This window comes from Solenopsis invicta, chromosome 5 (assembly GCF_016802725.1).
Source record: "Solenopsis invicta isolate M01_SB chromosome 5, UNIL_Sinv_3.0, whole genome shotgun sequence".
In the NCBI taxonomy this organism is placed as follows: Eukaryota; Metazoa; Arthropoda; class Insecta; order Hymenoptera; family Formicidae; genus Solenopsis; species Solenopsis invicta.
The window spans coordinates 14,817,436-14,830,984 of NC_052668.1; the positions used below are offsets into that span (position 1 = coordinate 14,817,436).

General features: G+C 31.7%; 3 protein-coding genes across 3 annotated transcripts in view; 1 reads left to right on the forward strand and 2 right to left on the reverse strand.

The window, feature by feature from the left end:
- Nucleotides 1–846: 846 nt before the first annotated feature.
- Nucleotides 847–6,850, reverse strand: LOC105202326 (intraflagellar transport protein 88 homolog). The gene is made up of 15 exons (XM_011170777.3): nt 6,513–6,850; nt 6,312–6,362; nt 5,714–5,877; nt 5,448–5,643; nt 4,719–4,936; nt 4,381–4,612; nt 3,883–4,040; nt 3,610–3,796; nt 3,354–3,540; nt 3,066–3,213; nt 2,847–2,958; nt 2,664–2,732; nt 2,261–2,561; nt 1,927–2,043; nt 847–977 (listed from the first exon to the last, which is right to left on the reverse strand). Exons 1-15 carry the CDS (start codon nt 6,645–6,647, stop codon nt 847–849), a joined length of 2,406 nt encoding a protein of 801 aa, XP_011169079.2. The 5' UTR covers nt 6,648–6,850.
- Nucleotides 6,851–7,839: 989 nt separating this feature from the next.
- The window catches only part of LOC105202329 (carcinine transporter), a 59,751-nt gene continuing 54,041 nt past the window's right edge, over nt 7,840–13,549 (forward strand). Inside the window, exon 1 of the mRNA XM_011170784.3 lies at nt 7,840–8,428. The gene's annotated coding sequence lies outside the window, so the exon portion shown is untranslated. The remainder of the gene's footprint in view (nt 8,429–13,549) is intronic.
- Nucleotides 10,695–12,886, reverse strand: LOC105202327. Its single transcript, XM_011170778.3, has 2 exons — nt 12,720–12,886; nt 10,695–12,475 (listed from the first exon to the last, which is right to left on the reverse strand). Exon 2 carries the CDS (start codon nt 12,410–12,412, stop codon nt 10,949–10,951), a length of 1,464 nt encoding a protein of 487 aa, XP_011169080.1. The 5' UTR covers nt 12,413–12,475; nt 12,720–12,886; the 3' UTR covers nt 10,695–10,948.

The window sequence follows — 13,549 nt, forward strand, 5'->3', positions numbered from 1 at the left end:
ACATGATCCTTAACTAATATTAAGTATAATTGCTAACATTAATATGCCAAAAATATTGTGTAATAATATAATAAATAACTAAACGTGTAGTTGATTATTATATAAATATGTCATAAATTATTGTATTAAAGAAATTATACATTTTCAAAAATTTTTATGATTTGAAAAGTGTAATATAATATAATATTTCTGTACACGCAATCTGATTTTTGGCATTGCTGTAAAACACTGCCGACATTTTTGTACACTGCCGACAATGCTTATTGTTAGTCAATGCCTACAATGCCGTCAATCCTATATTAAAATTAAGGCAATGCCATGCAATTATGAACACTACCGCGTGCCCATTATCATACGCCAATGCCTGCACAAGAATTCTAAAGTTTTCCCGAAGTATTCAAAAATTTTTGTGCTCAACCCCATGATCGACTCTGAAGTGAGCTCACCACTCCCCAATCACTGACGACAATGCCGTCAATATTATAGGTCACTGCTTACTTTTTTCGGCAGTCCACTGCCGAAATTTTGTAACCAATGCCGGTATAAATATGTCATAAATTATTGTATTAAAGAAATTATACATTTTCAAAAATTTTTATGATTTGAAAAGTGTAATATAATATAATATATCTTCCGTAATAAAATTTCCAATTTCTCGCAACACTAATTCTGACAATATTTTTAATATAAAATGATTCAAATATTAATGTGAAAATGGCTTGTGCTGACATAGTATAATTTACATATATTTTAATTCTTCTACAACTGCATTTTCATAAAAAAATGTAATCTATACAACAATTTTATAAATTCTATAATAATAAAGTCATAATAAATACAATACTTTTATTCGGGTAGAAGATCATCTCCGAGTTCTTCGTCACCAAAGTCATCATCTCGTTTTCCAGCAGCTGTCATAGGACGAGTAGGCATAGGACGAGTAGGAAGAGGTCCTATAGGGTCTGCATAACTCGTAGCTAGAAATAAATTAGAAATTGTTTTCGTGATTCTAATAATTAAATGAATAACATATTTAGATATAATTAGTCATATATCACACGTATTATAAATGGACAGCAAACAAAAATGGTCACAATATGACATAAATATTCTAGCAATATGCATCCTCAGATTCATAGTTCCGATCAGTAATACGTAACGGTCTATCGAATGTATTAAGTGATAAAGAGAGAACAAGAATAGACTAGTCAAAGCGGTCGCAGTCATCCATCACTTATTCAATCCATTAGAGTGATTCGCGCACCACTTGTAGATCATTTTTGCTGATGCTTGCATTCAATGGAAACGTGTAATGCTAGTCATACTAAAATTATTAACTGAACAACCACAAAATTTTTCATAAAGTTCATGTATTATTACAATAAAATTGCATACATATAAAAAATTTACCAAAGTTACAAAAAAATTGTGTAAAATGTAAAAATAAAAATTAATCATAATATAAAATAAATATAATGGCAAACACTGAATATTTATTCAATAGATAATTAGAATAAATCAGTGGAAAAATGTAAGAAATTATTTAATTCTACAAAAGTTTTAATCTTTAAATACACTAACAGGGTACAAATGTACTCCACTGCATATAATTACAAATATTTTTCATATGGCAAAATTACAGTCTAAAATTACTGTTATTTAGAAAAAATATTCTAAGCTTAACTTTAAAAAAAAAATAGAAAAAAATCTTTATTTGTATTACATAGAGCCTTACAAACTTTATTTTCTGTTATATTTGTAATAAATAATTATTTTTCAGTTTTATAATGGAATGTTAAATTACTACATCAGATCAAAAAACATTAACTTTTTAAATTTTATTTTAGTTAAAACTCTCATAAAAAAAAAATTTGCCACGCATATAATTGTTCAGCCATTGTAGTTAAGATTAATAATTATACATACCTTGATAATCATTTCGCCCTGAAATTGGTCGTCGATCCGGACTTCGTCTTTGATCTGATAGTATACTCAATCCTGAACCACCCCGGGATGACGTTCCACTATTACTTTTTCTAGAACCTGCACAAAACATACAATCGAGATTGAATTATAATTCAAAAGAAATAAATATTTTTTTAAAAGAAATAAATATTACACACATGATTCAATATAAACAATAAATCAAATGGAAATTAGTAGCAACTGAAGAGCAATCCAAATTTATTGAATCTCAATATATATACAAACTGTTACTCAATTATTACACCTTCAAATATTGAATTATTAAAGTATATACCTGTTGTGCCTGGTCTTGCTGAACCTTGTCTCTCTCTTAATTCTTTAGCTTTCTCGGCCTTTTTCAATTCAGCTGTGTACATCTGCGCTTCTTTCAATCCCAGATCGCTACATAGCCTGATCAAAAATTTTAAACATTCTATATTTTCCGGAAATTTATTATGAATATCTTGATATTCCGCAAGAGCTTTGTGAAATTGTCCAGTGCGTCTTAAACAGGCGGCAACTAATAATCTCCACCTTGGTTCATCTGGTGCAAGTTCTACCGCTTTTTGAAAATAAGCCAATGCTTTCTCAGCAACCTTAAAGAAAAAATAGTAATAAAATGTATAATAAACAAAGAAAATATATACAAATTTTTTACTTTATTTTCGACAGCAGGATGTTAATAATAAAAGTTGTACCTGCATTGATATAAAGTAGGATCCAATCCAGTCTATCACTTCAAAATTAGCAGGATAAAATCTATGGGACTGTAATAAATATAATTAATAAACAGAGTAAATACACATATATCACAAAATATTAATACATGCTTATAGGCAATTCGAAAATTCAGTTAATAAGAAGAAATCGAAAACACTCACATCATTATAAAACTGAAATGCCTGCTGCTTATCCCCTATTGAATCGTACAGTTCTCCCAATTTTTGTAAAACACCTGGATCAGATGATATTATACCTAACAATTGATTGTACCTGTTAAAATAAAATTTGAATTAGTCATGATATTTAATAGTAAATACCAGAAATTAATTATACAAAAATAAAAAATAGAGAATAAAATATAATTTAACTTGAAATACCATTCAGATGCTTGATCAATATCGGTCATCAATTGATATAGATGACCAATTTGATATAACGTTTGTGGGTCATGTCGAACAATATTACGAATTTTCCAAAAACACTCTAAGGCTTCTTCATACATATTTTCTTTTTTATAAACTAAACCTATAAATAAGAAAGACATCAACATTAATAAAATAATATATTCATTAGGTAGTTATATTAAATTAATATAAAAAAGTCTGTAGTGCAAGACAATAAATAATTAAAATATTTAAGCAAAGTAATTTTTATGACATCATTACCTAAATTATATAAAGCTTGTACATGACTCGCATCTGTTTCTAGCGCACACAATAATAGCTCTCTAGCAATGTTCAGTTCATCTTTTTTAATTGCACAAGCGGATAAATTAACGTATGCCGCTGCATTGTAAGCATCGGCATTGCGAGCTATTTCTCCATATTTTTCAGCTTGATCATAATCTCCTTGCTGAAGAATTTTCTGCTTAGTTGTAAAAAACAAACAGATATTTGCACATATTTATAAAATATTACTCACGAGATAGTAGATGAACGAAAGCATAGTTGCTGCCGCGCTATTAGCTTTGGTGTCACGATTTTCAAATATTTTTAATGTATCTATGGCTAGCTGTGTCTCTCGATTATGCAAAAATACCATGGCTTTGTTTATTTCTAAATCAGCAGCTAGAATGCTATGCGTCGAGGATTTTATAGCATCAACACACCTAAAATAATTGCACAAATTTTTGTGAAGAAACTAAACATTAAAATACAATGTATTTTTTTAATGTTATAATTCTTTAAAATATACCAAGCAAATCCAGCAGTAAGTGTATCTTCAATAACAGGCGCTATAAGCTTTGCCGCACAAAGTATAGTTTTCTCCGATTCCAATTTTATTTCTTTCTCTAACTTTGACAAATCGTCATTCCTTATTACTTCATTTAATATATTAGTTGCAGCATCATCCTACATAAATAAAAAAATATAAATAGTATAATACATAGTGATAGGGCTTAATGTTTCATTTACTTTATACGTGTGAATGAAAAATCATCTCTGAAATATTCACAAATAACTATCGTTTATATATAAACAGAACGTAGCTGTCAAAAATAAAAAAGAGCGATGAGAAATTCGTTTGAGTATTGAATATTTGATGAAAAGAGGCAATTGTCATAAATAAATTACTATGGTGCATCTTCATGTGAATTGTATAACACACACTGTGATATGTAGCAGTGCAGGTGTTGGCAACTCTTTAAAAGATATAGCTTTAGTAAACACAATATGATAATGCTAAACTCACAGGATTTATGCTATACTTGTCCTCCTGATCTATATTAAGTTGTACTTCTAGTAATTCTAAAAAAGCTCTTTTCATCTTATCACGATGAGATAATGCAAAATGACATAAAACAGCATGCAAACCCGCTTTAAACTCAGCTCTCTCTCTCATCACCCACTCAAAACTATTAGCTGCCTCTTCTAACCGACCCATTTGCACAAATAACATTCCCATATTATGCATAATTTTTATTCTGCGAAATATTTTCCAGATTAATGATGTTATTATCAATGGCATAATCGTTTCTCGACTGTATAAATGACTTCTCAGTTGTATAAATTGATAAAACAAGTACTCACCTTAAATCCTTATGGGCTGTCGGGGCTTGATCAAATGCCATTCTGTACATTTTTATAGCTTGAGATAATTGTCCCATTTTTACATAAATGTTACCCATATTAACTTTGAGTCGGGCACTGTTACTAAACATCCTGTTCCTTGTTATAGCCTGATAAGTTGCTATAGCCTCTGTATACATTTCGTTATTCGTGTATTGAACCGCTAAATTAAACAGCACCTGTTGAAAATAAATAAAAAAATTTGCACATAAAAAGCAATAATCGGAATATAACTTTTATCCCACTTTCATATCATATTGTTTCCTTGCATCTTATAACTAGTTGCCGGATGCATGTAATTAAATGCAATAATGCATGTAATTGCATATTATGTAATTGGTAAGCTAAAAAAGAGCTTTAAATAAAGTGTTGTAAGAATTATTATAGAATTATTGTAAAAGATTCATGATTAGTAATTAATAATAGAAAATTGGGTTTTTTAATTATTATAATGAAAAAATAAGATTTGAAAAGGAAAAACTTTTAATGACATTTGGACAGCACTTGGATGTATGTTTTCATTGTATTTATAGTATTGCACTAAAACAGAGCATCGTTTATTTTATTTTTGCAATTCGTTAATAAAATGCAAGCAACAAAAAAGAACAGTCCATGAACATGAAATGTTGAAACTTCACCAACCAATGATATGAAAAATCACAAGAGATTATAACAATTTAATGAACTTACTGCAAACGTTAAGTCTATATTGTGATTGTCACTGAGACCAGCTTGTTCCTGCAATCGTATAAGAGCCCTTTCCCTTGAGGAAGCTTCTCGTGCACGTTCTAAAGCGATCTTGATATTATTTTCCGAAGCTGCCTGTGTAGAAGTTTCGATCAAACCCATTATTTTTCTTTCCGTTACTTTTATTTTCTCTTCGGGCCTTAAATAGAAAAAAGAATTTTTTAACATCATGTATATAAGTAATACAAATGTAAATGTAAATCTCATACGTGTCTTCTTTGTTAATTTCTAACGGCGGTGCAGACCCTTTGGAACTAGTCCCTAAGTTAAGAGGATCAAAAGCCTGTTGATTGCTGGTATATCCAGCACTTCTTACCGCTGTCATAGGTCTACTTGTCATAGGTTGAATTGCTGTAGTAGTACCACTTTGAAACTAGAAAAATAAAAGCGCAAAATCAAGTAATATTATACACTAAAGAGTATATAATATCAATAAAATTATAAGATTATAAGATAATAAATATGTGGAGCACCTTGCTACATATTTTTTCAGCAATTAATAGCTGAGATTCTTTGTCCAATATAAAAAATTGATTTTTCTTTAATCTTAATATTATAAATTTTTTATTATAAGAAAGAATTTGAATTTGAATATTATTAAATTTAAATTGATTAAAAATTATAAATACAATGACTATAAAATACATAACATTACCATCTATTTTCACCTATAAAATCTATTTTATGAAAAACCTATTATGCTGAGAAAAAATTAAATATAAATTAATTTTAACTGAAACTACAATTAAATTGCTTATAGTAACATATACTTCTATATGTAAATATACATAAACTCTAATGACTTACTCGACTTGATGTTCCAAAACGCATCGCAGTGCCTGGTGTTTTTGGAGTAAACTGTTAAATATCAAATAAAATATATTTATAACAAGAATAAATGGATATTTAATTTCTAATATAATTGCAATTTAGTTATAAATATATTGCATTATGCATTATAAAATGCTGGATATGGAAGTTTCAGATACTAGAAATATAATGACTCACTATTGATCTTTTTCCATAACTTGTCTTGATAGCTTCCTGAAATAATTCATCCTCCTCGAGATCTTTGATATTATACACCGATGGGTAATCATTATATCCCGCATAAATATCATCCTCTACTTCTGCGGTAGACATAATCAACAATTTTACGGTATTCCGTATAATTGTGCTTCTTCTTTGTTGCACACAATACAATATACTTTAAATAATCAATTTATAAACTCTGACGTATATTTTAGAACAATTTAAGTTGGATAACTAAAACGAAAAAATATTTTGGAAAGAAATTTACTTGAAATTGCAAAATATAAAGAGAGTAACTAACACTGCTGACAGCGTGACAGCTGATCATATAAGGTACACAAATATAGTATAGAATGGTATAGAAGAGCTTCTATATAACAGACAGTTTCACCGTGCACTGACGCCCTCTTGTTATAAACCAGGGTTACGTTCCACAACCGTACCAAGGGCGCTCACATGGGATGCGGAATGGCGGAACTGCTAAACGTTTGTGATTGGTAGCGGCTTCATATCGCCGAGTCCGCTGATTCCGCCGTTTTCTTTTTCCGTTTTCAGCGAAATAATTTTTGCGCATGTATTCATCTTTCACGTGTTCTCACGAAGAAAAACTGAAGACTTAATTAATAAATATTTTATTTATTAATTTTACTTCATCAAATAATTGTCATTACGATATTGATTTCATGCTATCTCCTGATGCTAAAAACCGCAGTGTTATGTGTAGTCGAGTTTTAGGCGAAATGGGATCACGAATTCTTTGGTAATAACAGGTCCGACTAATTTTAGTAATTCATCAAATAATTGAGGTGGCAATCTAAAATAATTAATATATTTTTCTTCAGCTTGAGCCTGCATTTCCTTCTCAAGATTTGCACTTGCTCCTTGCAATAATCTTTTTTCTGCGACGGAAACTCGGGATATGAGGCAGCTAGCAGAGAAGATGCAAAATACGATTAAACACGATACAACTTCGCGCATAATACAGCGCATCCGACTGACGATGAATGTTAGCACGAATGCCCGACAATTTACTTCACATCCGACACTCCACGAAACTCTCGAAACACTCGCTCGCGACAAAAACTCGTACGGGACGACGAGGATGCGAGTTGAAACAAGTTGAAATGCGCCGCGACGCGCCACGATCTTCCCACGTCCCCCCTAACCGACGTACCGACCGACTGCGTAGTAGCGGCGGTAGCGGCGCGCAGGCGCTAGTCACGTGAGTCATACGTCACGCCGCTACGCAGTACGCAGTGCCAGCAGTCGGTCGGTTAGGGAGCACGGCGGAAGGTCGCGGTGCGTCACAGCGCATTTCAACTCGTATCCTCATCATCCTGTACGAGTGTTTGATGCCAGCGAGTGTTTCGAGAGTGTCGTGGACTGCCGAAAGTGAAGTGTCGGCCCTTGTACCGACATCCGTCGTGTCGAATGCATGGTGCGAAGTCGTGTCGAATGCATGGTGCGAAGTCGTGTCGCATTCAATCGTGTTTCGCAGCTTCTCCGTTGCCTCTTATTCCAAGTTTCAGACACGCGTGAGCACTAGGAGGGTTTCGAGAGTTCCGAAAACGAAGGCTCGCGCGTTCGTCCCAAGTATGAATCAAGACTAATCGCCGTGAGGAGAATCTTGGATCCTTTGTGTCGCTCAGACGACAATGATCGGTCGGGATGGCTCGAAGTCGCGTCGCGCGTTTAATCGCGTCTTCTCGGCCGTTGCCCCGTATTTCGTATCTCGAATTTTCGACGGGCGTGAGTACCGGGAGTGCCGAAAACGAACCAAGTGTCGCGCGTTTGTGCCAAGTATGAATCGAGAGGAAAGGGATTTTGGATCTTCGAAAGCGGCGGCTGAGACTATTATACGAGACGGAGCTGGACGGAGCGATCAGCGAACGGTGAGTCAATTTATTTGTACGAGTATCTACTGTTTATTTGCCCCCATATTTCAGTATTTGTGTCTCGTCCTGATTGCGCTCGCATAAATTGCGACTCAATAAATCGTGCATAAGCCGTTAGGATAGGAAAAATTTAAAGTTCGTGTACGCGCGCTCGGCACTCATCCCTTCGCCAGGTGTGCCAACTTTCCGAGTTATTAACAGACTGTCTATATATACATTGGCATCGTAGTGTATGTTCTCATTGTAGAGATGGCGTATGGCGTTTCGAAAAATCATATCAACTAAATCGTGGACATGGCCATTCTCACGATTTTTCTTTTCTTCTTTCTTTCGATTTTCTCGTAAAATCTATCCTATCCACGTTTTTTTTATGCGTACTTTTATTTTACAAAAGGATTACGATTTTCTCTTTTTTTGCAATTGTATACAGAATATACAATTTTGCAATCTTCTGACGCAGTCTTCGTGTTGATCAAACGCACTATGATTTTGTTTTAATTTTTTTAAAAGCCCACAAATAACAATAAATAATTTATCAGATTTCATTGCTGCAATGGCAGGCAAATAACTGTTGTTATGTTGTATATGTATCTGTTTGTCTTTTTGAAGACAAGAGCAAAAATGTAAATCAAAATCGGTACACATACACAGTCGGTATGCAGGCGTCCCTGTATCCTATTAGAGCTTTAATATTCTTAGAATATTATACGAATATTATTAAAAATTAAAATAATATTAAAATAATATTCCGAGAATATAATATTTTTTAATATTAAATCTAATATTTCAGGAATATTATATAATGTTAAATAATATTGTGTTATAAAGTATGTGTTTGTAATTTCCGATCATCAGTTTGTTTCCTATGTCTCATGGAGCGGAACTTGTAAATGCGCAATCAATGCAAGCCAATGACAAACACTATTCCGACAGATCTCATATAAGTGATCTACGAGAAGGCTCTTGCGATTGATCAGCACTAATTGCGCATTCCGCAATTTTCACTCAATGGGACATAGGAAAATACATTTTAGCCGAACGGAATCGGCGGAATGAAGCCGCTACCAATCACGAACGTTTCGCAGTTCTGTCATTCCACATCCTATGTGAGCGCTCACTAAATAAAAAACTATAGTATACGTAACCTAAGTTATAGCTTTTTAGTTAATGTAGTACGATTTTGGAACGCAGCTCAGAGAGAAGTTTGAGAGCGGCCATTTAAACGCAATTTAAATGCAATAATTTTCTTGACATCACTTTTCGTGTGTATTAATTTTACAAACTTGGAAATCTTATTCCAGAATTAAAGTATACTCATTAATACATGAGTCTGCCGCCGTATGAATTTTATGTTTTCAAAATATGCAATGTGCTTCTTTTATTATTTTTTTTTTCCTATAATTTCCTGTAATAATATATAACAATGAATTTATAACAATGGGCAATAATATGTAACGTTACTATTTATTTTACAATTTATAATTTAGAATTTATTTTAAATATTATTGTTAAATTTATATACAGACATGTATATTTATATATATTTATATAAAAAAAATTTTATTATAAACAAGACTATATAGAAAATTAATAAAAGAAAAATTTTTTAAAAGTTAAAAATAAAAAACAGTGTACTTAAAAAAATAAAACAAAAAATTACAATGGGATAGAAGCTAGGAATACTAAAAATAGGAAACTTGATAAAATTATAGAATAATTTAACTTATACTTTTAAAAACGATATAATTTATTCTAATTTTTAAGTAATTGTTGAATAATAATTTATGTACTGATTACATCGTTGTAAGTTTATGATATTAAACATTTAAAAAAATAAATTTTAAGAAAATGGCACTGTTTACAATTATTTTTTAATGTTTACATCTACTTACGACATTTTATTTAAGAGTCAAAATTTACCTCATTAAAATTTGATAATATAGAAAAAATAGAGACAAAGTAATACACTTATTTTGGATAAAAAATTATGAAGGAAGGGTAAAAAAAGAATTGATCAAAATAATACAAATAATTAGTTTATTATTCAGAATTATATTTTATACAAAAATAATAAATTAAGACAAATAAATATATTATTTGTAATGCATAATAAATATTCGTATAAAATTATTGCGTAATAAATATAATACTAAACATAAATATAATAATATAATTATAATTATAATAATAAACATAAATAAACGTAAACAAAAGATTTAAATAATAACAATAAATAAGTAATAAATAAAATCATTTTTAAAACTATATAAAAAGTTTTAATAAATTAAGAATACATTTATACTTATATGTTATCCCGTTTAATATAAAATACTACTTAAGAAACAAAATCAGTATAATTAATTCTCATTAACATTTCTATACAAAATTTAACTCTGATAATATTTTTTGGTATGATTTTAAAATATTTTTTCAAACTTTTTAAATATTCTTTTAAATAAATTGTTTCTTCTAGTACTATCGTGCGAAAATCATAGACAATAAATAAGTTATAGAAATCTATTGTAATTGAGGAATTTCATTCTGGATAGTCTCTTTCATTTTCTTGATTGATTTCTTTCTAAGTTTGGCATGTTTGTTTTCATCAAAGTCTGCCGCCTGATCTAGACACGCATTTAACATCGCGTTCATGATAGAGAAGACACCAGGTAGCTTTACCATATATTTGAATAGAAACTTATGGAACATGTATATCATTTTCTCTGGTAGATTAAAGGAATCGTACAAACGAGGCATGCTGAGTTCAAACAGGTCACAGAGTTGAAGCAGAATCACTTTGTATAAATTGGTTACACGAGCAATATATTTTACACCTTCGTAAAGACACATGGTCATGTGCTCCCACTCTGGCGTTACCGTTTGGAAATTCGGTTTCACCCAGTGCTCGATGAAATCTTTAGATCGCTGACGTACGTCCTGCAGACTGCCGCGGCAAAAATTATAGTGATCTTCGATGCCTAATAGGTAGCCCAGTCCGCGCCACATGTGACAGAAAGCATCCAAATCCTCCTCGCTGGCGTTGTGTATACCGAATTGTTCCGGATAGAGTACTATCAAACCCATGGAGGCAAACTGCGTGCCCGACATGTCGCCTTGGTTCAAACCTCTCGTTTTCGTCATCGTGTAAGGACATTGCTGGCTCTTTGCTATCGGGCACGCGTCTGCGAAATCTCTCTTGATCTTTCCCAACACAGGACAAAACGCATTTAGAATCTTGCTGTTCTCATCGATCTCCTCGAATTTTTCTCTGCACAATTTTCGTCTCATGGAACGGTGTAACTTTCGAACTCGTTGAATATCACGGTAGGCTGGCGTTTTTTTGCACCAAGGATCGCTTGTGTACCAATTCCTGAAGGTCCTTACCGTTCTGAGGTATCGTTCGAAGGCGCGATACGGAGTGTTTGATTTCTGACTGAGAATCAGTGGTTTCAGTCCGTCAGAGAAGCTAAATATCTGTATCAGACCCATCAGGTTGCTTATGGAGATTACGCTGAAGTAACGCTGAGCAAAGCGCTGTCCGCGATAAAACTTATCCATGTTTAGCCATTCTGGTTTTGCATCTGGTTTTCGTCCACAGTCTCCATTTTCAAAAGTCGCCGGCAAGACAAATCTTAAAGATTCGGGTATATTTGGGAAATATTTGCTAATATTGTTTATCAGATGATCGTACTGCATCTTGATTGTCAACTGATCAAAGTGCTTCGGTAACTTGTTGCCGTTGAGTTCTTGCTTGCATCTTGTTATAAAATTCTTGCGCTCGTCAATGAGATTTTGCAATGAATTAGATTCGTCAGAACTGTCAAAGGAAGATTCACCGTAACTGCTCGAGTAACTACTATCTTCCTGGATTTTTACGTTGAGAAAATTGTTATTAATTTCATTATCATTCCATGAAGTCTCTCTAGAGTTATCTTCACTGTTTGTGATGACCAGTGTAGGCACTTGAACTAGAACTTCCGACATGCCCAAGTGTTTTTTTTTTTTGGCAGGTCCGGTCAAAGTTTGAATCTAATGTTACTGTTGAATCTATTAAAAAAAAGAGAGAGAGAAAATTATATAAACTGAAATAAAACACGATAAAATATATATAAATTAATTCTTAAGCACTAATTTTTCACATTTGATCAAATTGCAATAGTATCAAAATTGATATAAAATTAGCTAATATTGATGAATAATATCTTTAATTGTCTTTACAATTTTGAAATTATTAACTTGTCAAAATAAATTTAAATTAAGATATGTATATAATAAAAAAATCTTTACTTACGCTTTGAAGTAAACTTCAGCACGTTAGTTGTAGAACTTCTTGAGAGAAGCGTTTGTGCGTATTAACTTAATAGTTCAATATTTCAGTATTAAATGCAATACTATTGATTTAATACTTCACTTCCATAACATGTGCACTGTATAAACTCCGTAAGTTGATTGAGACACGTTCTCAACGGACAGATATATAAAGCGAGATTCCCCTTCTTTCGCAGAAATGTGACTTCATTGTACGAAGGGGAAGTTCGACAAGACCACCAAAACATTATCACTTACATGTAATGGAGATATTCCTATTGACGCAATAATCGAACTGTGAAATTATAAACATGTTTCTGCAGATTCATCTTTTGTTGGATTAAAGTGCAATAAGCGACACATCCAAGAAAATGCGACGCATCATCAGCATATATTCTGTTTTTATTTCGCATATCTCCTTCTTTTCAATAATCAGCAAAATTTTAAAAGTTTTTGTGAAGAAAAATTATTATATAGTTATACATCTTGTTTGTATTCCGAAAAGTTTTTTATAACAGGAAATTAATTTTAAAAAATTATTTGAAGAATGTATTATATCAGATGATCCCATTTGTGTATTTTGAATCTTTTTCTTCAATTAAAATAAATATTAACATCTTTTTTTTAATTACATTATGATAACATCAGAGAAAAGTTTTATTTGTATTTTCGAATTTTTAATGTGAAAATTTTAAATTCTTTACTTTAAAATACTTCTGTGAGTGTACTTGTGTACTTGTACTCATATTTCTTAACCGCTTACTTATTAATTATGCAATATACGATATCTGGAAATTACACATTATCATTGTT